Source organism: Hylobates moloch, unplaced genomic scaffold (assembly GCF_009828535.3).
Source record: "Hylobates moloch isolate HMO894 unplaced genomic scaffold, HMol_V3 SCAFFOLD_12, whole genome shotgun sequence".
Classification (NCBI taxonomy): domain Eukaryota; kingdom Metazoa; phylum Chordata; class Mammalia; order Primates; family Hylobatidae; genus Hylobates; species Hylobates moloch.
In genome coordinates, this window is record NW_026652287.1 from 102,886,779 (window position 1) to 102,913,639 (window position 26,861).

The following is a 26,861-nucleotide window of genomic DNA, read 5'->3' on the forward strand; positions in this document are numbered from 1 at the left end:
GAAGCTCACCAGTGCAGCAGCTGCTTAAAATCAATGACCACAGCAACTGGTTTTTGTTTTTGAGACAGTCTTGCTCTATTGCCAGGGCTAGATTACAGTGGTACAATTTCTGCTCACTGCAACCTCCACCTCCGGGGTTCAAGTGATTCTTCTGCCCTGGCCTCCCAAGTAGCTGGGATTATAGGCCTGTACCACCACGCCCAGCTAATTTTTGTATTTTTAGTAGAGATGGGGTTTCACCATGTTGGCCAGACTGGTCTCAATCTCCTAGCCTCAAGTGATCTGCCTACCTCAGCCTCCCAAAGTGCTGGGATTATAGGCGTGAGCCACTGTGCCCAGCCAACTACAGCAATTGGAGACAAGCCTTCTGTTACAGAAGAGCCCAGCGTCTGTGTGTTCATGGAAGCTGGCAGCAAAACAGGCAGAAGATAGACTCCACTCCCCTTCCCCTTCCAGTGTCGTGAGAGTGAGGGCCAATCGCAGAAATTAATCTGTACCTTGATCTTAGCTACAAGGGATTGTGGGATGTGTAGGGCTTGGTCACCATTGTTGCTGGATTTTTTTTTTTTTTTTTTTGAGATGGAGCCTCGCTCTGTTGCCCAGGTTAGAGTGCAGCGGTGCCATCCCAGCTCGCTGCAACCTCTGCCTCCCAGGTTCAAGCGATTCTTCTGTCTCAGCCTCCCAAGTAGCTGGGACTACAGGCACGCACCACCAGGCCCAGCTAATTTTTGTCTTTTTAGTAGAGACGGGGTTTCACCATGTTGGCCAGGATGGTCTTGATCTCTTGACTTCATGATCTGCCCACCTCGGCCTCCCAAAGTGCTGGGATTACAGGCGTGAACCACCGCACCTGGCCTGTTGTTGGATTTCTTGACTGGCTTTTCTTTTGAGAATTCTGCCATCGAAAGAAAGCTCACTGGCATAAAGTTGGAATGGATGTGAGGTGCCATTCTATCCTCTCTACTGCATCTCCTTTCTCTTCTGGAGGCAACTGCCTAGGTCAGGTCCTTCTTAGGTGGACTTTCAGATCTAGTCCCTATATGTGAAACCTATATCTGTATCTAAATCCCTTGTTTATACAAATTGAGTACATGCTATAGACACTGTCCTGTTATTTACTCATATGAAGAGATTATTCCATACTTTTAATATCTGTATAATAGCTTGTGGTTTCATAAATTATTTAACTGGTCTTGATAGTCATATAGCTATTTTCCAGTTATTTTGCTATCATAGTAGCAATGAATACCTGTATATGTGTCTATTGAAAGCAGAAGCTGTCAAACTTTACATAGTAGCAACGAATGTGTTTGTGTGTGTGTGCGTGCGTGTGTGTGTGTGTGTGTGTGTCTATTGAAAGCAGAAGTTGCCAACCTTTTTGTGTAAAGGACCATATGGTTTCCATTTTAGGCTTTGTGGGTCATACAGTTTCTCACAGCCATTCAGTTCTGCTATTCAGTCAGGAAGGCGCCTGTAGACAACACACCCATGAATGGCGTAGTGAGTTCTAATGAAACTTTACAAGAGCAGACTGACCAGGTTCGGCCTGGGGGCCACAGTGTGTAGACCCCTAGAAAGATACATCCTGAGAAGAAAAAAAATGTCAGGGGCAAAGAATATATGCAGGAATGCTTACCGTTGTGTGTTTTTCTCCTCTTGCCCTCACTGACTCAGGATACACAAAGGCCTATCAAGCTCACGCAAAGCAGAAATTCAGCCACTTATGGTCCAGCAAGTCTGTCACTGAGATTCACCTGTACTTTGAGGAGGAAGTCAAGCAAGAAGAATGTGACCATTTGGACCGCCTTTTTGCTCCCAAGGAAACTGGGAAACAGCCACGTACAGTGATCATTCAAGGACCTCAAGGAATTGGAAAAACGACATTCCTGATGAAGCTGATGATGGCCTGGTCGGACAACAAGATCTTCCGGGATAGGTTCCTGTACACTTTCTATTTCTGCTGCAGAGAACTGAGGGAGTTGCCGGCAGTGAGCTTGGCTGACTTGATTTCCCGAGAGTGGCCTGACCCTGCTGCTCCTATAACAGAGATCGTGGCTCAACCGGAGAGACTCTTGTTCGTCATCGACAGCTTCGAAGAGCTGAAGGGCGGCTTGAACGAACCCGATTCGGATCTGTGTGGCGACTTGATGGAGAAACGGCCAGTGCAGGTGCTTCTGAGCAGTTTGCTGAGGAAGAAGATGCTCCCGGATGCCTCCCTGCTCATCGCCGTCAAACCCGTGTGCCCGAAGGAGCTCCGGGATCAGGTGACCATCTCAGAAATCTACCAGCCCCGGGGATTCAACGAGAGTGATAGGTTAGTGTATTTCTGCTGTTTCTTCAAAGACCCGAAAAGAGCCATGGAAGCCTTCAATCTCGTAAGAGAGAGTGAACAGCTGTTTTCCATATGCCAAATCCCGCTCCTCTGCTGGATCCTGTGTACCAGCCTGAAGCGAGAGATGCAGAAAGGAAAAGACCTGGCCCTGACCTGCCAGAGCACTACCTCTGTGTACTCCTCTTTCGTCTTTAACCTGTTCACACCCGAGGGTGCCGAGGGGCCGACTCCGCAAAGCCAGCGCCAGCTAAAGGCCCTGTGCTCCCTGGCTGCAGAGGGCATGTGGACAGACGCATTTGAGTTTTGCGAAGATGACCTCCGGAGAAATGGGGTTGTTGACGCTGACATCCCTGCGCTGCTGGGCACCAAGATACTTCTGACGTACGGGGAGCGTGAGCGCTCCTACGTGTTCCTCCACGTGTGTGTCCAGGAGTTCTGTGCCGCCTTGTTCTATTTGCTCAAGGGCCACTTTGATCATCCTCACCCAGCTGTGAGATGTGTACAGGAATTGCTAGTTGCCAATTTTAAAAAAGCAAGGAGAGCACATTGGATTTTTTTGGGGTGTTTTCTAACTGGCCTTTTAAATAAAAAGGAACAAGAAAAACTGGACGCGTTCTTTGGCTTCCAACTGTCCCGAGAGATAAAGCAGCAATTTCACCAGTGCCTGAAGAGCTTAGGGGAGTGTGGCGATCCTCAGGGACAGGTGGATTCCTTGGCGATATTTTACTGTCTCTTTGAAATGCAGGACCCTGCCTTTGTGAAGCAGGCAGTGAACCTCCTCCAGGAAGCTAACTTTCAGATTATTGACAATGCGGACTTGGTGGTTTCTGCCTACTGCTTAAAATACTGCTCCAGCTTGAGGAAACTCTGTTTTTCCGTTCAAAATGTCTTTGAGACGGAGGAAGAACACAGCTCTACGTGAGTCCATCCTATGATTTTTTATCTCTTCTCAGAATCTGTCTGTATTCGCAAGTGGGTTTTGCTGATGGCGTGTTTAATGTAGGATCATGGTTAGAAACTCACTTTTTCTACCACAAAACCTCAGCTCACATCCTGGCCCGACTCTTTAGGAGCTCCATGACTTTCTCTGTGAGCCTTGCCCTTTTGTGGCTGCAGTGGCCCCATTACAGAAGTGGGAAGAATAATTGTATTGTGAGGAGTGAATATGAGGACCTGTGTGAAGAGTGTTTCCTACTTTCTCAAGTATTAGCTGATCAGTATTATAATCGATATTTTTCCATAGCACCACACTCACTGTGTCTGGACCTCTCAGCTGCAAGTTACCTTTGAAAACTTAGTCTAAAAAGTCATACAGCCCGGGCGTGGTGGCTCATGCCTGTAACCCTACCACTGTGGGAGGTCGAGGCAGGTGGATCACTTAAGGTCAGGAGTTCAAGACTAGCCTGACCAACATGGTGACACCTCGTCTCTACTAAAAATACAAAAATTAGCCAGGTGTGTAGCACACACCTGTAATCCCAGCTACTCGGGAGGCTGAGGTGGGAGAATCACTTGAGCCCGGGAGGCAGAAGTTGCAGTGAGCTGAGATCATGCCACTGCCCTCCAGGCTGGGTGACAGTGAGACGCTCATCTCCAAAAAAAAATAAAAAAATAAAAAAAAAATAAAACATACAAATTTTGTTCTTTTTTTTTTTTTTTTTTTTTCTGAAACGGAGTCTTGCTCTGTCACCCAGGCTGGAGTGCAGTGGCGAGATCTCAGCTCACTGCAAGCTTTGCCTCCCAGGTTCACGCCATTCTGCTGCCTCAGCCTCCCGAGTAGCTGGGACTACAAGTGCCCGCCACCACGCCCGGCTAATTTTTTTGTATTTTTAGTAGAGACGGGGTTTCACAATGTTGGCCAGGGTGGTCTCGATCTCCTGACCTCGTGATCTGCCCACCTCAGCCTCCCAAAGTGCTGGGATTACAGGTGTGAGCCACTGCACCCGGTCAAATCATATCAATTTTAACTTATGGCTCCTGCCTGTAATCCCAACACTTTGGGAAGCTGAGCAGGAGGATGCTTGCAGCCAGAGGGCTAAGACCAGCCTGGGAAAAATAGTAGGACCCCACTTCTACAAATTTTTTAAAAAATTAGCCAGGTGTGGTGGCATGTGCCTATAGCACAGCTACTTGAGGGGGGCTGAAGTAGGAGGATTGCTTGCTTCAGCCCAGGAGTAAGAGATTGCAGTGAGCCATGATCATGCCACTGTATAACCCAGCCTGGGCAATGCAGCAAGACCCCATTTCAAAAACAAACCAAAAGAATCATATGAGGTGGATCCTATTATCCTATTACAGGTGAGGAAACTGGGGCAAAGAAGTCAAGTGAGCTGCCAGGATCCTATATTTAGGACATGGAGAGTTTTAGGGCTGCGCCTAGGCTGAAGACGTCGACTTAATGGCTGGGCTGTGCTGCCTCATCTTTTACTGTAAACCAGCCTGGCCAACGTGGCGAAACCCCGTCTCCACTAAAAATACTAAAATTAGCTGGGCATGGTGGCGGGTGCCTGTAATCCCAGCACTTTAGGAGGCTGAGGCAGGTAGATCACCTGAAGTTAGGAGTTTGACACCAGCCTGGCCAACATGGAGAAACCCTGCCTCTACTAAAAATACAAAAATTAGCCAGGCATGGTAGCACACACCTGTAATGCCAGCTACTCAGGAGGCTGAGGCGGGAGAATCGCTTGAACCTGGGAGGTGGAGGTTGCAGTGAGCCGAGATTGCGCCATTGTACTCCAGCCTGGGCAACAAGAGTGAAACTCCATCTCAAAAAATAAACCTGTTTTGGATGTAAGACAGGGTTTCTCAGCCTGGGCACTGGTGATGTTTTGGGGGTGGCTCTCCTGTTACAGTGGGGGGCTCTCCTGTGCATTGTAGGATGTTCAGAAACGTCCCTGGTCTCTACTCACTGGACACCAGAAGCACCCCTCCCTTAAGCTCTAACATCCAAAAAGGCCTGTAGACATCCCCAAATGTCCCCTGGGGGGAAACGTCACCCCAGGTTGAGAACCACTAACATAAGGTGAGCTTACCTGAAGAGTCCCGTTCCCTCTGACTGAGGGAGACTCTGCCTCAGAGGTCTTCTGTTTGAGAAGACAGCGTAGCGCGTGTGTGTGTTACCAGTGGCTTGTGTTGACCGCCTGCCCGTGGAAAGCGCATCCTTTCTTGACCACAGGTCGGATTACACCCTCGTCTGTTGGCATCACATCTGCTCTGTGCTCACTACCAGCGGGCACCTCAGAGAGCTGCAGGTAGAGGACAGCACCCTCAGCGAGTCGACCTTTGTGACCTGGTGTAACCAGCTGAGGCATCCCAGCTGTCGCCTTCAGAAGCTTGGGTAAGTCGAGAATCGACCTTGACTCGTATGTCACGGAGATGACATATTCATCTCACTTCTAGCTTTCAGTCGAGGCTAACTGCACAAGCAGAGAATTAACATCCAGAGCAGTTTCTCAACCTCAGCACTTACGGACGTCTCACTGCAGATCATTCTTCATCACGAGGGCTGTTCTGTGCATTGTAGGGTGTTAAGATGCATTCCTGGTCTCTACCCTTTAGATCCTAATAGCATCCCCTTGTCCAGATAACCAAAATAGTTCGACACTGCCAGCTGTCCCTTGTGGGGGCAAAATCTCTGAAGTTGAGAACCACTGAGCTGTGTCATTGGGCTATGAAATTAGAGAGTGAAATCAGAGAATGAGTTCATGAGGGATGATGAGAGACCAACACAGGTGTGCAGGCTGTGCTCCCATTAGATGAAACTCATCCAAAACTTTCTTTGTTTTTGCAGAATAAATAATGTTTCCTTTTCTGGCCAGAGTGCTCAGCTCTTTGAGGTGCTCTTTTATCAGCCAGACTTGAAATACCTGAGCTTCACCCTCACGAAACTCTCTCGTGATGACGTCAGGTCCCTCTGTGATGCCTTGAACTACCCAGCAGGCAACGTAAAAGAGCTAGCGTAAGTCTCCGTTTATTGAGACTGCTGATTGGGTTTCAGAGAAGACTATGTATTTCTTTTCGGGGGGAGGGGCTGCATATTTTTTAACACATCCACTTTTTCCTTCTATGATTTATATGCAAACTTAGTTTCCCGAGAACTTGGATAGGGAAGTTAAAGTTTCCCAATTGATGCAGCCATTTTGGAAAACTGTGTGTATTCAGCCTTCGTGGATTCTGGCAGATTATGTAACCCAGTAATTCCACCTGGAGGTGCACATTCGACAGAGGGACCTGTCTCAGTTTGCTGAAAGACAGGCACTAAAGCATTCCCAGCAGGTGTTCATAACCTCTGAGAAGTGGAAGTACCACTGACAGTAGGTTGGATAAGAAACCTGTGGTTACATGGCCCTGTTCCATGAGAATGAATGCTCTCGGCCATATGCAAAAACCTGGACGAATCTCAGACATTGTTGATGGCAACGAGCCAGACTCAAGAGTACATCCTATGGCTTTATTCCTGTAAAGTTCAAAGATGGGCAAGGCTCTGGTGTTGGAGGTTCGGGCAGTGTATCCCTACGTTCTCGTGCTGCTATAAAGACACACCTGAGACTGGGTAATTTATAAATAAAAGAGGTGTAATTGGCTTATGGTTCTGAAGGATGTACAGGCTTCTGCTTCTGGGGAGGCCTCAGGAAACTTAAAATCGTGGCAGAAGGCAAAGGGAAAGCAGGCACGTCTTACATGGGGGGAGCAGGAAGAAGAGAGAAGGGGAAGGTGCTACGCGCTTTCAAACAACCAGATGGCATGAGGACTCTATCACAGGAACAGCACTAGGGGATGGTGCTAAATCACTAGAAACCACCCCCATGATTCCGTCACCCCCCAGGCCCTTCCTCCAACACTGGGATTACAGTTCGACATGAGAGTTGGGTAGGGACACAGCCGAACCATATCAGACAGCAGTTACCTTTGTTAAGATAGTGAAGGAAAGGGGTACAGGAGAATGATGAAACCTGCTCTGTTTCTTGACCTGGATACTGGTAACTCAAGTGCCTTAAATTCATGACAATCCATTGGCTGGCACTTAACCATTGTGTGTACTTTCTAGTATGTATGTTTTAATTCAAACATTTTTTTTTTTTTGCAATTAAATAAGAGTTTCCTCTAAATACTTACCCTCTACTTACCTTCATTGGTACCCGCACATTCAAATACTTCTCTATACTAGTCTTTATCTGCCGTTTTTCTGAGCTTACATCAACCAAACACAAAAAGACCCAAACCCTTTTTTTAAAAAATAACAACTTTATTATGACACCCACATACCATAAAACATATACTTTTAAAGTATGTACTTCATACACTTTAAGAAATACTTTTAAAGTATAACTATGCTTTAAAATGTACAGTTTAGTGATCTTCACATATATTCATGAGGATGTGCAACTATCATGACTGATTTTAAAATGTTTTCATTACCTGAGAAAGAAACCCCATAACGCATTAGCATTCACTCCTCACTCCCTTATCTCTCTCGTCCCTGGGAATTACTAACATAGTTTCAATCCTATTGGATTTTCCTATCCGAGGCGTCTCATGTAAGTTGAATCACATGTGGCCTTTTGCAAATGGCTTATTTCCACTTAGCAAAATGTTTTCAAGGTTTATCCAAATTGTACCATGTATCAGTACTTCATTCCTTTTCTTGGCTAAATAGTATTCCACTGTATAGATATTCCTCATTTTGTTCTTCTAGTCCTCTAGTGATGAATACTTGGGTTGTGACCACCTTTTAGCTATTCTGAATAGTGCTCTATGAACACTCATGTTTGAACACCTGCTTTCAATCCTTTTGGACTTGTAACCAGGAGTAGAATTGCTAGGTCATATAGTAATTCCATATTTAACTGTTAGAGAAACCACCAAGTTATTTTCCTCAGTGACTGCACAATTCTGTATTCCCACCAGCAATGTATGAGAGTTCTAATTTCTCCACATCTTTGCTTATTTTTTACTTATTTACTTATATTTTATTATTACTTATATTTACTTATTTTTTTATTATACCCATCCTAGTGGGTGTAAAGGAGCATTCATTGTGGTTTTGATTTGCTTTTCCTGAATGACTAATGATGTTAAGCATCTTTTCCTGTGCTTTTTGATCATTTCTATAACTTCTCTGGAGAAATGTAGATTCAAGTCCTTCGCACATTAAAAATTTTTTTTTTTACATTCAGGGGTACGGGTACAGGTTTATTATAAAAGTAAATTGCATGTCATGGAGGTTTGGTGTACAGATTATTTCATCACCCGTTAATAAGCATAGTACCTGATAGGGAGTTTTTTCTTCCTCATCTTCTTCCCACCCTCTGCTCTCAACTAGGCCCTGGTGTCTGTTCTCTTCTTCATGTCTATATGTACTCAGTGTTTAGCTTCCACTTGTAAGTGAGAACACGTGATATTTGGATTTATGTTCCTGTGTTAGTTTGCTAAGGATAATGGCCTCCAGCTCCATCCATGTTGCTACAAAGGACATCATCTTACTCTTTTTCATGGCTGCATAGTATTCCGTGGTGTATATGTACCACATCTTCTTTATCCAGTCCACTGTTGATGGGTATTTTGGTGAATAGTGCTGTGATGAGCATACAAGTGCATGTGTCTGTATAGTATAATGATTTATATTCCTTTGGGTATATACCCAATAATGGGATTGCTGGGTTGATGGTAGTTGTGTTTGAAGTTCTTTCAGAAATTGCCAAACTGCTTTCCATAATGGCTGAACTAATTTACATTCCTACAAAAACGTGTAAGTGTACACTTTTCTCTGCAACCTCACCAGCACGTATTATTTCTTGACTTTTTAATAATAGCCATTCTGACTTGTGTGAGATGGTATCTCACTGTGATTTTGATGTGCATTTTTCTATTGATTAATTAGCATTTTTTCGTATGGTTGTTGGCAACACCTTTGCACATTTTAATTGGGTTTTTTGCCTTTTTGTTGAGTTGTAAGTGTTCTTTACATTTTGTGATTACTAGTTATAAATGAGACATACTTTACGAATCTTTTCTGCCATTCTGTGAGTTCTTTTCACTTTCTTAACGGTGTCCTTTGAAGCACAAAAGCTGCTAATCTGATGAGATGCACTTTATTTTTTTCTTTTGTCTCTTGTGCTTTTGGCGTAATTGCTACAAAACCATTGCCTAACCCAAGTTCATTAAGATTAACTTCTTTTTCTTTTCTTCTCTTTTTTTCCCCCAAATTTGAGACGAGCCTCACTCTGTCACCCAGGCTGGAGTGCGGAGGTGCAATCTCAGTTCACTGCAACCTCCGCTTCCTGGGTTCAAGTGATTCTTCTGCCTCAGCCTCCCGAGTAGCTGGGATTACAGGTGTGTGCCACCAAGCCCGACTAATTTTTGTATCTTTTTTTTTTTTTTTTTTTGGTAGAGATGGGGTTTCACTATGTTGGCCAGGCTGGTCTCAAACCCCTGACCTCAGGTGATCTGACTGCCTGGGCCTTCCAGAGTGATAGGATTACAGGTGTGAGTCACTGTGCCTGGCCCTTTGTTTTCTTTTAAAAGTTTTGTTTTGCCTCTTATATTTAAATCTGTATGATCCATTTTGAGTAAATTTTTGCAAATAGTGTGAAGTAGGCCACATTCTATTTTTTCACTCCTTGAAAATAATATTGGGTTGGTGCAGTTTCTGCCATTAATGGCAAATTACTTTTGCACCAACACACACACACACACACACACACACACACACACATATATATAATATAACATTTTTTTTTTTTTTTTAAGACGGAGTCTTGCTGTCACCAGGTTGAAGTGCAGTGGTGCAATCTCTGCTTACTGCAAACTCTGCTTCCCAGGCTCAAGCGATTCTCCTACCTCAACTTCCCAAGCAGCTGGGACTACAGGCGCCCGCCACCTTGCCCGGCTAATTTTTGTATTTTTAGTAGAGACAGGGTTTCACCGTGTTGGCTAGGATGGTCTCGATCTCTTGACCTCGTGATCCGCCCTCCTTGGCCTCCCAAAGTGCTGGGATTACAGGCTTGAGCCACCGCACCCGGCGGCACCAACCTATATCTTAAATCTAGAAACAACATTAAAAGCATGCATGGCCACAGAGCCCTCCTGCAGAGGCGTGAGGACCCATGGACTCGGTGACTTGCCAATTGCACGTTTATTTCTGGACAACTTCCATAATGGCTTTCATCTTTATTCTGTTGTCTCTGAGCTTAGTGTATTTTTTGTGGCAAGCAGAGGTAAGGAGAGTGGTTGAGGTAACAGAAAACCACAATTACTGGCAACACAAATCAACTCAAGCCCCCAAAAAAGGGAGTGATAAGGATGTGTCTAACCACAGGCCAGAAAAAGAGCATTCCACTTGGGGTGCACACGTGCAAAATAGCCTAAGTTTGGTAAAGGAGCCACTAGAGACGAGTTTGGGGAGGATCAAACGTGAGTAATACCTTAGAGAATGAAACCTGTGTTGTCAGGCAACTGAAAAGAACCAGGGTGGCTGGGACACGGGGACTTGGGAATGGGTAGGACCCTTGTGGATCATGTTGTATATTTTGGGATTTTCTCCAAGTGCAGTGAGATAAGTTACTGGGGGAGGCTAAGCCAAGCATGCATATAACAGATGGTGCGTTTCAGGTTGGCCATCTCTGTACCCCGGAGACCGTAAGCCAAGCATGCATATAACTGAGATGGTGCGTCTCAAGTTGGCTGTCTCTGTACCCTGGAGACTATAAGTCAAGCATGCATATAACTGAGACGGTGCATCTCAGGTTGGCTGTCTCCGTACCCTGGAGACTATAAGCCAAGCATGCATATAACTGAGACGGTGCGTCTCAGGTTGGCCATCTCTGTACCCTGGAGACTGGGTTGACAGGGATCAAGAACAGGGTTGGGAGGCAGTGAGTCTCTCAAGGACGGCAAATGTGGGCTTCCCGACTCTCATAGGATTAGCAAGAGGAATGAGTCCAGGAACTAGAAACCAACAGAATGTGACATTTTCCCTTTCCTGCAGGCTGGTAAATTGTCACCTCTCACCCATTGATTGTGAAGTCCTTGCCGGCCTTCTAACCAACAACAAGAAGCTGATGTATCTGAATGTATCCTGCAACCAGTTAGACGCAGGCATGCCCCTTTTGTGTGCAGCCCTGTGCAGCCCAGACACGGTCCTGGTGTACCTGATGTGAGTGGATGTTGGGGGTGCCTACTGTGGAGGGCCATGGTGGCAGTTCAAACCTGGGCCTATTGATGACAATCTGCTCAGTGATGGAGGCCACATAGCAGAGGTTTAAAAGCTCACGCTTAAGAATCAGAAAAGCCTTGAGTTGTACTTCAGGATTTACCACGTATGCACTGTCTTCTTGAGCAAAATATTTAACTTTGAAGCAGGGGAACATCCTGTCTTAGAGGTCGGCTGTCAAGGGAGACTGTCTATACAGAACACGTACTACGTTTCGAAGCTGTTAGGTTGGATTAATGCACCTGCAACACACATGGTACTTCCCGTGTTGATAACAGTTATTTCGAGCATGTAGAGTGGACTTGGTGTGGGTACTTGGGACAGTAGCAGAGCAAATTGTCTATGGGCCTCCTGACCCCAGTTACTACTATAATACATGTGATGTTCTCGCAGTAATAGGATGAGAAGAGACTATTCAAGCCAGTTTTAGGGTACGTAAAACACAGAAGGAAGACAGATGAGTAAGTATTAAAGGCCAGTTGATTTACCTATTAATGGAATTCTAATATCTTTAGGCGATACTTATAAAAAAGGGGGGAGGACAGGAGAATATATAGGCATTTGTGTCTTTTCTTTTTCTTTTTTTCTTGAGTTTTGAGTTTTGCTCTTGTTGCCCAGGCTGGAGTGCAATGGCATGATCTTGGCTCATCGCAACCTCTGCCTCCCGGGTTCAAGCAATTCCCCTGCCTCAGTCTCCTGAGTAGCTGAGATTACAGGCATGTGCCACCATGCCCGGCTAATTTTGTATTTTTAGTAGAGATGGGGTTTCTCCATGTTGGTCAGGCTGGTCTCGAGTGTGTCTATTTTTTTTAATACACAAATATCATTGGAAGAAATGGTATTATAATATAGGCTGCCTGTGAGAAATAGAACTGGGAAGCTGGGAGATAGGGGACGATGGAGATTTTTCCCTCTTTATACTTTTGGGCATTTTGAAATATGAACAACGTGAAAGTAAGAGTATTCTGAAAATGTCAAGAAAATGAGAGGATTTATACCTCGAGCTAAAATAGAGGGACAGGGACAGGACTTAACCTCCCACCTAAAACAACCAAAAATAACCAACTAAATAAAACAACTGTTTAAGACTTCAGACATCAGGCAATGAAGGACAGTGGTGCCTGAGTGATAAGGGACAAACAGGTGAGTCCTAGAATTGTCCCAGGTTACTATCTGGAGAGAGAGTTCAGGATGCACTTCAGGAAGGGGAACCCAGATGGAAGCTGATAGACTCCCTGAGTTGGTGAAACCCCGTCTCTACTAAAAATACAAAATACAAAAATTAGCTGGGCTTGGTGGTGCATGCCTGTAGTCCCAGCTACTCTCGAGGGAAGCTGAGGCTGGAGAATCGCTTGAACCTGGGAGGCAGAGGTTGCAGTGAGCCAAGATCGCACTGCCGCACTGCAGCCTGGGTGACAGAGCAAGACTGACTTAAAAAAAAAAAAAAAAAAACCAACAACAAAAAAAACAAAGCCCCCAAATGCCTGGATATGCCAGAAAATTGAGATCCATGAGAGAAGCAAGCTGGGTGAGGCCTCCGTGGAAATGCAGATCTTGTGTCTGTCAACAGGAAGCAGTTGGCCTTTCTGTCCTAGCCTGTTGGATTTCCATGTGGGAGTGTGGCTCATTATTGCCAGATATCCCAGTTGTCAACAGAGGTTGAAATCTAGATTTTATATAAAATTTTACTGATGGTTATATATTGCCAACTGATTTTGTTAAACATAAAAGTGCCAGAAAATTTAAATATCTGTAGGCCATATGTGGTTCATTCATCACTAGCTTGCACCCTCTGCTTTTTTGTTTTTCTCTACTCCACACTTTTTTTTCAAAGCGAACATGGATCCTTAAAAAAAAAAAGAAAATTCATAAACTGGCTGGGAGTGGAGGCTCACACCTATATTCCCAACACTTTGGGACGCCAAGGCAGGTGAATTGTTTGAGCCCAGGAGTTCAAGACCAGCCTGGGCAACATGACGAAACCCTATCTTGACAAAAAAAAAAAAAAATACGAAAATTAGCTTGAGCCCGGGAGGTAGAGGCTGCAGTGAGCTGTGATCGTGCCACTGCACTCCAGCCTAGGTGACAGAGCCAGACTCTGTCTCCAAAAAAAAAAGTTTTGAACCTATTATGATTTTAAAGAAAAATGAAATTGAAAAAGTTGAGGATTCTACACATGAGGTAATCAGTATGCTTTACCAGCCCATGAGGGAACAGCCTCAGAAGGTCCATGTCTTGTGCAAGGACACCATCAGATGAAGAATTAGAACCAAAATTAAAGCCCTGTTAGAGTATTAGCTATGCCATATCACACGATACTTTTTCCTTCTGCGTTACCCTCTTATTTTCTAATTCTTCTATCATGCAAGTAAGAAGAAATGGGAGGGCCGGACGCGGTGGCTCACCCCTTGTAATCCCAGCACTTTGGGAGGCCGAGGCGGGCAGATCACCTGAGGTCAGGAGTTCGAGATCAGCCTGGCCAACATGGTGAAACTCTGTCTCTACTAAAAATGCAAAAATTAGCCAGGTGTGGTTGTGGGCGCCTGTAATCTTACCTACTTGGGAGGCTAAGGCAAGAGAATCACTTGAACCCGGGAGGCGGAGGTTGCAGTGAGCCGAGATTGCGCCGTTGCACTCCAGCCTGGGTGACGAGCAAAACACCGTCTCAAAAGAAGAAATGAGAGGAGGTGTTTTCAGATAACCCAGAACTTCATCTCAGTTGGGGAGTTTGTAAGATTATAGAAATATTACCCTGAATGTGAAATTAAAGCTCCCTGAGACACCACGTCCCTCTTCACTCTCCTTCTCGTGTTTTTGTCCCCATAGGTTGGCTTTCTGCCACCTCAGTGAGCAATGCTGCGAATACATCTCTGAAATGCTTCTGCGTAACAAGAGCGTGCGCTATCTAGACCTCAGCGCCAATGCCCTGAAGGACGAAGGACTGAAAACCCTCTGCGAGGCCTTGAAACGCCCGGACTGCTGCCTGGATTCGCTGTGGTAGGCTTTGTGCTGTTTCTTTGTTGAAGACCAAGCCGTCTTTTCAAGGGCATGCACTGCTGAGAATGGGGCATCTGGAATTGAGGAAGGCCGTAGTGTCTGTGCCTGGGCATGTGAAGGTTTAAAAAATACTTGCTTCAGATTCTTGTCGAGACGCTCGTGTAAACAAATCAGCACCCTGACTTCTGTGTCACGGATTTAATATGTTGCAAATAGTTCCCCAGTGGCATATAGGTAGAGGACTGAGAGAGCTGGAATCAGGTCTGGGACCTGAGGGGCAATTTCATGGCTAAGGTGATATTTGGTGTGGGTTCTACAAAATGAATGCACTTCATCAGGTGCAAAAATAAAGCCAAAATTCCAGGTAGAAGGGTAAAATGTGAAGGTGAGAGATCCAAAAATACGCGTGAGAGTTAATGTGTGTAACAGAGAATGCTTCAGAAGAAGACAAAGGGTAGCATGAGATCAGCCAGAAAGGAGATGGTGAAAAGACTTAATTTCATGTTATCAAATAGAGAAATATCTGGGTAACCCCTGTAGCGGCGGTGGCAGTGTTTTTAGAATTACCAGTTAGGATAACATGTTATGCACTTTCCCTGAAAAATACAGAGACTTCTGAAATCTGGCAGCGTGATTTTTACCTAATCCATTAGGAAATCAGTTTAGGATTTTGTATTCCTCACTTGAAGAGTATGTTAAATAACATAACAAAAACACCAAATGCATTCTTTCTCTCCCAATGGTGCGTTAGGCTATCTGGGCCAGTCATTGAAACTGAAAGACACCAAAAACATCAGATACAATATTAAGAAAAAATTTAAAAGCATCTAGAGGCTAAACAGAAATATTCTTTTTTTTTTTTTTTTTTTTTTTTTGGAGACAGAAGGGTCTTGCTCTGTCAGCCCAGGCTGGAGTACAGTGGCACAATCTTGGCTCACTGCAAGCTCCGCCTCCTTGTCTCAGCCTCCTGAGTAGCTGGGACTACAGGTGCCCGCCACGACACCTAGCTGATTTTTTTTGTATTTTTAGTAGAGACGGGGTTTCACTGTGTTAGCCAGGATGGTCTCGATCTCCTGACCTCATGATCCGCCCACCTCGGCCTCCCAAAGTGCTGGGATTACAGGCATGAGCCACCGTGTCCAGCCCAAACAGAAATATTCTTAAGCAGCAGGCTAAGTAGATAGCACTTAAGGCTATCCAAAACTCCTTAAGACGCATGAAAAAACACAACATAACCTTAAACTAGTACTGAACAGATGCCTGAAAGAAACAAGAGCAAATCGTCTCAGGAGATAGGTAATAGGATGACATGATCCTTGACCTCAGCTTATTCCTAAAAGGATTTTTTACGGTCAGTAAATACCACACAGTTAAAATAACCCAAACCACAAGGAAATAAAGGACAAGTCAAAATACAAATAGCTACCAAACTATCTAATTATCTATAAAGCTATTATACTTACTATGTTTACAGAAAAATAACAAGTTTGAATCTTAGGGAAAAGGAGATGAAATGAGCAAATAATACAACTAGAAATTATAAATATAATAATTGACTATATGGGGTGAATAGTAGATTAGACATAATTAAAGAAAAAATTAGTAAAATAGAAGATAAGTTACAATTACCTAGAAAGCAGCTTGAAAACAGAAAAATATGTAAACCATAGAAGAGCATATAAGACTTGGATGATTAAGACGTTCTAACACACTTACTGGGAATCCCGGAAAGATAAAATATTTTAAGAAGGCTGAAATTTTTCTGTAACCGATGAAAGATTCCAATTCAGATTCGAGCATCCAAATAAGCGCTTAACAGGATAAATAGTGGAGAAACTGTAGAACACCAGCTACAAGGATGTTGGTCTGTAAAGATTTAACAAGGGGCTGGGAGCTGGGGGAAGTGATATCTACAAGAAAGGAGACAGACCTGGGTGAAGAGTAACAGTGGAGACCAGAGGGCAGTACAGTGAGATATTCAGTGTGGTGGGGAGATGGGAGGGTGGCTTGTCAACCTAGAATTCTATAGCCACCAAAACTCGAGGATAAAAACACATTTTCAAATAAATACCAAGTTTCTTCCCACCAGATCCTTCCTAAAAGTAATTCTAAAGACTTCCTTAGACAGAAGTAAATCGTTCCAGATGGAAGAGGGATAGAGCAAAGAAAGGGGTAGATCTCTAGATAAATCTAAACAAAATGTGGATTGTGTATAAAAATAATACCATCTTGAAGAGTTGATGGGAAAAAATATACAACAGCCGTAACAAAATATAAAGGGGTAAATTAAGGTGAATACTCAAATTAGCAGAAAAGAGGAGACAGAATGATTAAAAAATTCCCGATCCAAAAACGAACAAGGAAACAAAAATTGAACAGATAAGAAAATATAAAAAAAGATATATATTTGAATTCAAATATACTAGTAATTAAACATAAACAGATTAAATGTCTCAGCTGAAAGATTGCCATATTAAAACGTAACTAATGTTTATAAGTTACTTATGAAAACGTAAGGTTGTGGTTGTACGACATTGTGAACTGTAGTAAGTGCCACTGAACTGTTCACTTTAATATAGTTAATCTTATGTAAATTTTACCTCAATAAAACGATGAAAATGAAAGGATAGAAAAAAAAACATGCAAATATTAAACAAAAGGAAGCTTATGCAACTGTATGAATCAGACAAAATAGAATTTAAGACAAAGTATTATTTGATTCATTATTTGGTTCATGCTAACTTTTAAATTATCTTCCTACTCAATTGAGCTTTAAATCTTACAAGGTGAACATAATTACTTCCCATATAGAGTCCAGGAATCTAAGAGAAATCGTAATGGAAATTAGAACATATGTTGAAATGAAAAAAGAATATACTTTGCAACAAACTCAGATGGAGCTGTAGGGCATGTATATATTTTAAAAGGAATCTAAAGAATAATGAACTTAAGGGTTTTTTTTTTATATTATATATACATTTTAATTGAAATATATTATTCTAAAGTGTATTATACACACAGAAGGGCGCATATACCACACATAAACGGTTTGATGAATTTAATTTTCACAATTGGAAGATATCTGTGTACCCATCACTTTGTATTCTTTTTATTTTTTATTTTTATTTTATTTTATTTATCATACTTTAGGTTTTAGGGTACATGTGCACAGTGTGCGGGTTTGTTACATATGTATCCATGTGCCATGTTAGTTTGCTGTACCCATTAACTCGTCATTTAGCATTAGGTATATCTCCTAATGCTGTCCCTCCCCCCTCCCCCAACCCCACAACAGTCCCCAGAGTGTGATGTTCCCCTTCCTGTGTCCGTGAGTTCTCATCGTTCAATTCCCACCTATGAGTGAGAACACGCGGTGTTTGGTTTTTTGTCCTTGTGATAGTTTACTGAGAATGATGGTTTCCAGTTTCATCCATGTCCCTACAAAGGACATGAACTCATCATTTTTTATGGCTGCATAGTATTCCATGGTGTATATGTGCCACATTTTCTTAATGCAGTCTATCGTTGTTGGACATTTGGGTTGGTTCCAAGTCTTTGCTATTGTGAATAGTGCCGTAATAAACATGCGTGTGCATGTGTCTTTATAGCAGCATGATTTATAATCCTTTGGGTATATACCCAGTAATGGGATGGCTGGGTCAAATGGTATTTCTAGTTCTAGATCCCTGAGGAATCGCCACACTGACTTCTACAATGGTTGAACTAGTTTACAGTCCCACCAACAGTGTAAAAGTGTTCCTATTTCTCCACATCCTCTCCAGCATCTGTTGTTTCCTGACTTTTTAATGATGGCCATTCTAACTGGTGTGAGATGGTATCTCACTGTGGTTTTGGTTTGCATTTCTCTGATGGCCAGTGATGATGAGCACTTTTTCATGTGTTTTTTGGCTGCATAAATGTCTTCTTTTGAGAAGTGTCTGTTCATGTCCTTTGCCCACTTTTTGATGGGGTTGTTTGTTTTTTTCTTGTAAATTTGTTTGAGTTCATTGTAGATTCTGGATATTAGCCCTTTGTCAGATGAGTAGGTTGCAAAAATTTTCTCCCATTCTGTAGGTTGCCTGTTCACTCTGATGGTAGTTTCTCTTGCTGTGCAGAAGCTCTTTAGTTTAATTAGATCCCATTTGTCAATTTTGGCTTTTGTTGCCATTGCTTTTGGTGTTTTAGACATGAAGTCCTTTGCCCACGCCTAGGTCCTGAATGGTATTGCCTAGGTTTTCTTCTAGGGTTTTTATGGTTTTAGGTCTAACATGTAAGTCTTTAATCCATCTTGAATTAATTTTTGTATAAGGTGTAAGGAAGGGATCCAGTTTCAGCTTTCTACATATGGCTAGCCAGTTTTGCTAGCACCATTTATTAAATAGGGAATCCTTTCCCCATTTCTTGTTTTTGTCAGGTTTGTCAAAGATCAGATAGTTGTAGATATGTGGCATTATTTCTGAGGGCTCTGTTCTGTTCCATTGATCTATGTCTCTGTTGTACCAGTACCATGCTGTTTCGGTTACTGTAGCCTTGTAGTATAGTTTGAAGTCAGGTAGCATGATGCCTCCAGCTTTGTTCTTTTGGCTTAGGATTGCCTTGGCAATGTGGGCTCTTTTTTGGTTCCATATGAACTTTAAAGTATTTTTTTCCAATTCTGTGAAGAAAGTCATTGGTAGCTTGATGGGGATGGCATTGAATCTATAAATTACCTTGGGCAGTATGGCCATTTTCACGATATTGATTCTTCCAACCCATGAGCATGGAATGTTCTTCCATTTGTTTGTATCCTCTTTTATTTCATTGAGCAGTGGTTTGTAGTTCTCCTTGAAGAGGTCCTTCACATCCCTTGTAAGTTGGATTCCTAGGTATTTTATTCTCTTTGAAGCAATTGTGAATGGGAGTTCACTCATGATTTGGCTCTCTGTCTGTGATTGGTGTACAAGAATGCTTGTGATTTTTGTACATTGATTTTGTATCCTGAGACTTTGCTGAAGTTGCTAATCAGCTTAAGGAGATTTTGGGCTGAGACAATGGGGTTTTCTAGATATACAATCATGTCATCTGCAAACGGGGACAATTTGACTTCCTCTTTTCCTAATTGAATGCCCTTTATTTCCTTCTCCTGCCTGATTGCCCTGGCCAGAACTTTCAGCACTATGTTGAATAGGAATGGTGAGAGAGGGCATCCCTGTCTTGTGCCAGTTTTCAAAGGGAATGCTTCCAGTTTTTGCCCATTCAGTATGATATTGGCTGTGGAAGGGTTTTTTTTTTAAATGGTAAAATAAACCCCCTAAAGGATGGAAGGAACTGTCCAGGCGCGGTGGCTCACGCCTGTAATCCCAACACTTTGGGAGGCCAAGGCGGGCGGATCACGAGGTCAGGAGATCGAGGCCATCCTGGCTAACGTGGTGAAACCCCGTCTCTACTAAAAATACAAAAAATTAGCCGGGCATGGTGGTGGGCACCTGTAGTCCCAGCTACTCCAGAGGCTGAGGCAGGAGAATGGCGTGAACCCGGGAGGTGGAGCTTGCAATGAGCCAAGATCGCGCCACTGCACTCCAGCCTGGGCGACAGAGCGAGACTCTGCCTCGAAAAAAAAAAAAAAAAAAAAAAAGATGGAAGGAAATAAAAATAAGAACGGAAACTAATGAAGCAAAAATCACAGTGGAAAAGATCAGAAACCTGCAATGTGGTTCTTTGCAAAAACAATTTTTGTTAATGCCGTCCTGTAGAATATAAAGCAAGCCACACATGGAATATTAAATTTTCAAGTGGCCATATTAAAAAATGAAAGTAAACATTTGAAACGAATTTTAATAATATAGTTTATTTAGCCATATATCAAACATCACTTCAATATGTAATCAGTACAAAAAATTACTAATGAGATATTTTAGTTTTTTTTGTAGCTCTTTAAGATTCACTATGTATTTTATACTATGGCACATCTAGATTCAGACAAGCTACATTCCAAGTGCTCAGTGGCCACACGTGGCTGGCTATCACACTGAACAGTGCAGGTCTATATCAAGCATGGGACAAGAAACATTACTACAGATGCTACAGATATTAAAAAGATTACATATAGGCACCTTTACACAATAAACTTGAAAATTTAGATATTTTGAAGACTCAATAAGCTTCTAAAATAATATAACTTAAATGTACTCAAGAGAAAAGAAAAATGAATCAGTCAAATATTTTTATATAGAAAATTCCAGGCTTAGAAGCCTTCATTGGTGATTCTTACCAGATATTCAAAGAATAAATAATTCCACTCTTACATCAGCTTTTTCAGGATCAGAAGAGAAGAAACTCCCCACCTTTTTTTGTGGCTAGCATAATCTTGATGCCAGAAGCCAATAAGAATTTTATTGGTTTTAATATAATCCTTACAATTTTTGTAAGAAAGGACAATTAAAAGCTAGTGTCATTCATGAAATGCAAAAACACTAAACAGAATATTAAGCAGAATCCGTAAATGTATTAAAAGAATAAACATAATAACTAAGTTGGGCTTATCCCCAAAAGGTAAAGTTGCTTTAACATTACAAAGATTAGTAAAAAAAAATCAATGTCGGCCGGGCGCGGTGGCTCACGCTTGTAATCCCAGCACTTTGGGAGGCCGAGGCGGGGGGATCACGAGGTCAGGAGATCGAGACCACGGTGAAACCCCGTCTCTACTAAAAATACAAAAAATTAGCCGGGCGTGGTGGCGGGCGCCTGTAGTCCCAGCTACTCGGGAGGCTGAGGCAGGAGAATGGCGTGAACCCGGGAGGCGGAGCTTGCAGTGAGCCGAGATCGCGCCACTGCACTCCAGCCTGGGCGACAGAGCGAGACTCCGTCTCAAAAAAAAAAAAAAAATCAATGTAAATCACTTTACAGGTTAAAAATAAAAATCATGATCTAAAATGCAGAAAAGTTTGAATTAAAACATACAATTCTTGAAAAACTATTTGGGAACTTCCTCGATGATCTAAAGAATATGTTCAAAAAAATCTAAAGCAAACATTTGCCTAATGATGAGAGAAAAGCTTTCTCTTCAATATCAAGAAAAAGATAAGAACGGTGGCTATAATCACTTCTAGTCAACAATGTCCTGAAAATCTTAGCAAATGCTTCAAGGTAAGAAAAACACTAAACCTGTAATCCTTGGAGAAACACCTAATTCTATGCAGATGATTTGAATGTACATAGAAAAATCCAAGAAAATCTATAGCTAAATTATCAGAATTAGAGTCTAACAAGCTTGCTTGAAACAATATATCAAAAACAGTTACTGGTATACCAACAAGAAGTAATAAGCTAGTGGAATTAAATAAAAGTACCACTTACAGTAACATAAAAAAGAAATTACCTAGAAATAGCTACTGTGATATATGTGAGACTTTTCTAGAGAATATGATCAAATTATGGTATAAAACAGAATGTTATATTCAAAGATTGAAATATTCAGTATCTAAAAAGTCAGTTTTCTGTAAGTTGAATTCATTTGCTTTCAGGAAATTCCAGTGAAAATGCGATATTTTTGTTTGGTGATTGAATTGAACTTGAAAAGTAAATTTTAAAATGTGTATGGAATTTGCAAGAGGCCAAGAATACCTAAGAAACACCTAAAATATAAAAAGTAGGGCCGGGCGCGGTGGCTCACGCCTGTAATCTCAGCACTTTGGGAGGCTGAGGCAGGTGGATCACCTGAGGTCAGGAGTTCAAGACCAGCCTGACCAACATAGGGAAACTCCGTCTCTACTGGAAAAAAAAAAAAAAAATTAGCTGGGTATGGTGGTGGGTGCCTGTAATACCAGCTACTCAGGAGGCTGAGGCAGGAGAATCACCTGAACCCGTGAGGCAGAGGTTGCAGTGAGCTGAGATTGTGCCGTTGCATTCTAGCCTGGACAACAAGAGTGAAACTCCGTCTCAAATAAAAATAATGTAGAAGCCCTTGCTCTAAATGTGTCAAGACTTTCTAAAGTTTTAGAAATTAAAAAAGTATGAGATTCACACAGGTATAAGCAGACAGACCAGAGACACAGAATAGAGATCTCAGAAACAGATGGATCCACGTGTGTTCAGATGTTGCATCATGGAATAGTGTATCACTGGTGCAGAGAGAGGACAGACCTTTAACAAATGATGCTGAGACAATTCAGTTGTCCCTTCATATCCACAGGAGGTTCGCTACAGATTTCCCCTGAGGATTCCAAAATCTGTAGATGCTCAGGTTCCTTATGTAAAATGGCATAGGGTTTGTTTGTTCTGAGACAGTCTCTCACTTTGTCGCCCAGGCTGGAGTGCAGTGCTGCAATCTCAGCTCACTGCAACCTCTGCCTCCCGAGTTCAAGTGATTCTCGTGCCTCAACCTCCTGGGTAGCTGGGACTACAGGCACGCATCGCCATGCCCAGCTAATTTTTTGTATTTTTTTTTTTTTTAGTAGAGATGGGGTTTCACCATGTTGGCCAGGCTAGTCTCGAACTTCTGACCTCAGGTGATCCACTCACTTCAGCCTCCCAAAGTGCTGGGATTACAGGCGTGAGCCACCGCACCTGGCCTATAGTGTTTGCATATAATGTACAAGCATCTTCCCATAATACTGTAAATCATCTTTAAGTTACTATGATATGTAATACAATGTAAATGTTGTGTGAAAAGTTGTTATACTCTATTGGTTTTTTCATTTGATTTTTTATTGTTTTGTTTTAATTCTTGAATAATTTCAATCTGCCTCTAGTTGAATCTGGATATGGAGGACTGACGGTGCCTATCCACATGAATTACAAAGGCTGTTGTGCTTTGGTGTCTCTTTTCCTGATATTAGACCAAGTTGTAATAGCCTTTAAGCATGGTACCCTTACTCTTTTGCAGTTTGGTAAAATGTTTTATCACCGCTGACGGCTGTGAAGACCTCGCCTCTGCTCTCATCAGCAATCAAAACCTGAAGATTCTGCAAATTGGGTGCAATGAAATCGGTGATGTGGGCGTGCAGCTGTTGTGTCGGGCTCTGACGCATCCAGATTGCCGCTTAGAGATTCTTGGGTGGGTATCGCCAAGCTCCTGGTTATGTTTTCATGAGTGGCAAAGACGGAAAATGGATGGAAAGAAAGAGAAAGATGAAAACTCCAACAGGACCACATAGCAGCTAGCTGTGGTTGCATCATGAACCGTTGTAAAACTTCAGGGCTTAAGGCAGTGAGAAGTTAGATTGCTGCTGGCTCTGCTTGTCTGGGCAGGCGTCACTGACCTCAGCCAGGTGTGCTTAGGAAGCCGTGGTTAACTGAGGGATTGGCTGGTTTGGGTTGACCTCGCTATATGGTATGGAGGTTGGCTGGCTGGGTTGGCTGTCCCCTTGGGGATGACAGGTGTAACTGGCCCACATCTCATTATTTAACTGGTTGGCCTGGGCTCATTGACATGGCATCTGTATCAGTTTGCCAGGGTTTAAAAAGTACCATGGACTGGGTGGCTTAGATAATGAATTTATCACTTCACAGTTATGGAGGCTGAGAGTCTGAGATCGACGTGTCAGCAGAGTTGGCTCCTTCTGAAGGCCATGAGGGAGAATCTGCTCCCGGCCCCTCTCCTTGTCTTGTTGGTAACCATCTGTCTTCTCCCTGTGTCTTCATGTTCTCTTCCCTCTATGTGTGTGTGTCCCAATTTCCTCTTATAAGAACACCAGTCATATGATTAGAGTCCCCCCAGTGTCCTCATTTTAGCTTAATTGCCTCTATAAAGACCTTGTATCCAAGTATGACCACATTTTGGGGTACTGGGGGGTTAAGACTTCAACATATAAATTTTGGCAGGGACAGAATTGAGCTGACAGCAGCATCTCAGGAGTTCAAGAGATGAAGTGTAGAAAACATCCAAGATCACCGGGTGTGATAGCTTATTCCTGTAATCCCAGCACTATAGGAGGATGAGGCAAGCCAATAGCTTGAGCCTAGGAGTTCAAGACCAGCCTGGGCAACATGGTGAAACCCCATCTCCATAAAAATCAGCCCCCGGGCATGGTGCATGCCTGTAGCCCCAGCTACTCAGGAGGCTGAGGCAGGAAAATTGCTAGAACCCAGGAGGTCAAGGCTGCAGTGAGCCATGGTCATGCCGCTGCACTCCAGCCGGGATGACAGAGACCCCATCTCCAAAGAAGAAAAACATCCAAGATGGTGGCTCAGAACTCTCCTAACCTTGCTTCCATTGTGTTATATTATCCAAAGCAAGGTATGAAGCTGGCTCAGATGTCATATTATCCAAAGCAAGGTGTGAAGCCGGAGATAGACTCTGTTAGTGGAATGAGCTGCAAAGTCATATTGCTGTGGGCAGGGATACAGAAGAATGGACACTTATGGCCACTTTTACCGCCTACCCACAGATGCATGATCTGATGTCGTAAACACTGGACTGTGAGAGATTGCACTTGAGGCAGTGGGGTGTGCCTCAGCTAGACGCCTGGCTCACATCCCATCCTACCTCCACCCTGAGGCTGGGGCCGCTTCTTACCATGTGTCTTTTTGTTGCAGGTTGGAAGAATGTGGGTTAACGAGCGCCTGCTGTAAGGATCTCGCGTCTGTTCTCACCAGCAGTAAGATGCTGCAGCAGCTCAACCTGACCTTGAACGCCTTGGACCACACAGGGGTTGTTGTGCTCTGTGAGGCCCTGAGACACCCAGCGTGTGCCCTGCAGGTGCTGGGGTGAGCTGGGGTCTGTTGTGCTCTATGGGCAGAGTGCCTCGGGCTAAGAAGGGGTTGGCTGGGACCTGTAGTGTAATCACGTTGCATTTAAAATGCAAATGATATTCCTTGTCTCAGGGTTGTTGCAGGAGTAAGAACCAAGCAGGTGAGTATAAAACTGTTACCACAGTAAGTTGTGAACGGTGAATGTCCAACAAATGGAAGTACTTGTGAAGTGGCCTCATTGTCTGGGAGTGACACCAGAAGTTCGTTGTCCCAGGGCCTTGGAGATCCAAGGACGCAGACACACACAGAGTGAGGTTAAGAGCAGAAGTTTAATAGGCAAAAGAAAGAAGAGCTGTCTGCTACAGAGAGCGGTCTCGGAAAAATGGATTGCTGGATCCATGGTGAAATGCAGAGGGTTTTATAGACGAGCTGGTGGGGAGGTGGTGTCTGATCTACACAGGGCATGAAAAACTGGTTAGGACCAGGTGTGCTATTTGCATAGGGTGTGAATTTCTGGCAGCCGCCACCCCAGTCCTTTATTAAGCAGGCAGGTTCTCTGCCTGAGCTGCACCATGTTGCCCATTTCTTCCTTACTGTACCCATGCTAATAAAAAAGGGAAGATGGTGCTTCTGTGGTGAACAGGCCTGGCCCCCAGGTAGCTCTTTTCACTGGCGCAGCTGCTGTCATTCCCCTGGTGCAATCTTCTAGCTCCCTTATGTTTGCAGCTCAATTTTTCAGGATGCTCTTTGTTAGAAAAGAAATGATTTCTTGGGCTGCTTTTTGTTAGAAGGGAAGCTCTGCTGAGGACTTTTGCCCTCACTATCTGCCTAAATAATTTTTTACCTCCTATATCTACTTGTTACTATTATAATACAAATTATGATACATATTTATATTTTAAATATTTATTTGTAAATACAAGTTATATGTATATTCATAAGTATAACATTTATAAATATAAACTTATATTTTATATAAACATATAATTTATATTTTAATTTGTTATATTTATAATTACATATAATCCTACAAACATTATTTTACTAGATAACTATAGAATCTTTAATATTTATTTTTCTCATTCATTTTCCCCTACTGTTTTCAAACCTATATGAGATCAAGGCAATCATAGGCAGTTATTAGGCTGTTCATTTCCAGAAAAGGGAAATATAATGGGTTAAAACTAGTATAACTCTAACACTAAAGAACATTCACTGATTTTTTTTTTTTTTTTTCCGTTTTGTGAAGATACAGGTTTGTTTTCTTGAAGTCCATCCTTATAAATCTCCACCTGGAAAGGCTGAGTGCTCGGCATTATCGCGTTCTTATGTTAATGTTTGCGAAAGATTCAGAATGTAGACTACCAAAGTAGACACGTGATTAAGGGGAAGGACTCGAATTGTCTGTATTCTGAGTCACGGAGGTCTGTGTTTGTCTCCCAGCCTTGCCATGTTTGGCCCTGTAAGCCAGGGTGTAAGACATTTGTCCTCTTTGATTATCAGCCTCCTATCTACAAAATAGGGGTGATTATTTGGCATGGTAATTATGAAAATATGCATCAGATAATGTGATAACTATGATAGAACTAAATAAGTGAGTTTTCATCTTCCTCTAGCTCCCACCATAGATAGCCTCACAAGGATGTGTAT

The 26,861-nt window shown here is 42.9% G+C and overlaps 1 protein-coding gene across 1 annotated transcript in view; it reads left to right on the plus strand.

The window, feature by feature from the left end:
• Window positions 1-26,861, plus strand: part of NLRP4 (NLR family pyrin domain containing 4) — a 45,920-nt gene that overhangs the window by 17,837 nt on the left and 1,222 nt on the right. The window contains exons 3-9 of the mRNA XM_032171696.2: window positions 1,675-3,250; window positions 5,508-5,669; window positions 6,123-6,290; window positions 11,319-11,486; window positions 14,370-14,540; window positions 23,404-23,574; window positions 25,056-25,226. Coding sequence (XP_032027587.1) covers window positions 1,675-3,250; window positions 5,508-5,669; window positions 6,123-6,290; window positions 11,319-11,486; window positions 14,370-14,540; window positions 23,404-23,574; window positions 25,056-25,226 — 2,587 coding nt within the window. The remainder of the gene's footprint in view (window positions 1-1,674; window positions 3,251-5,507; window positions 5,670-6,122; window positions 6,291-11,318; window positions 11,487-14,369; window positions 14,541-23,403; window positions 23,575-25,055; window positions 25,227-26,861) is intronic.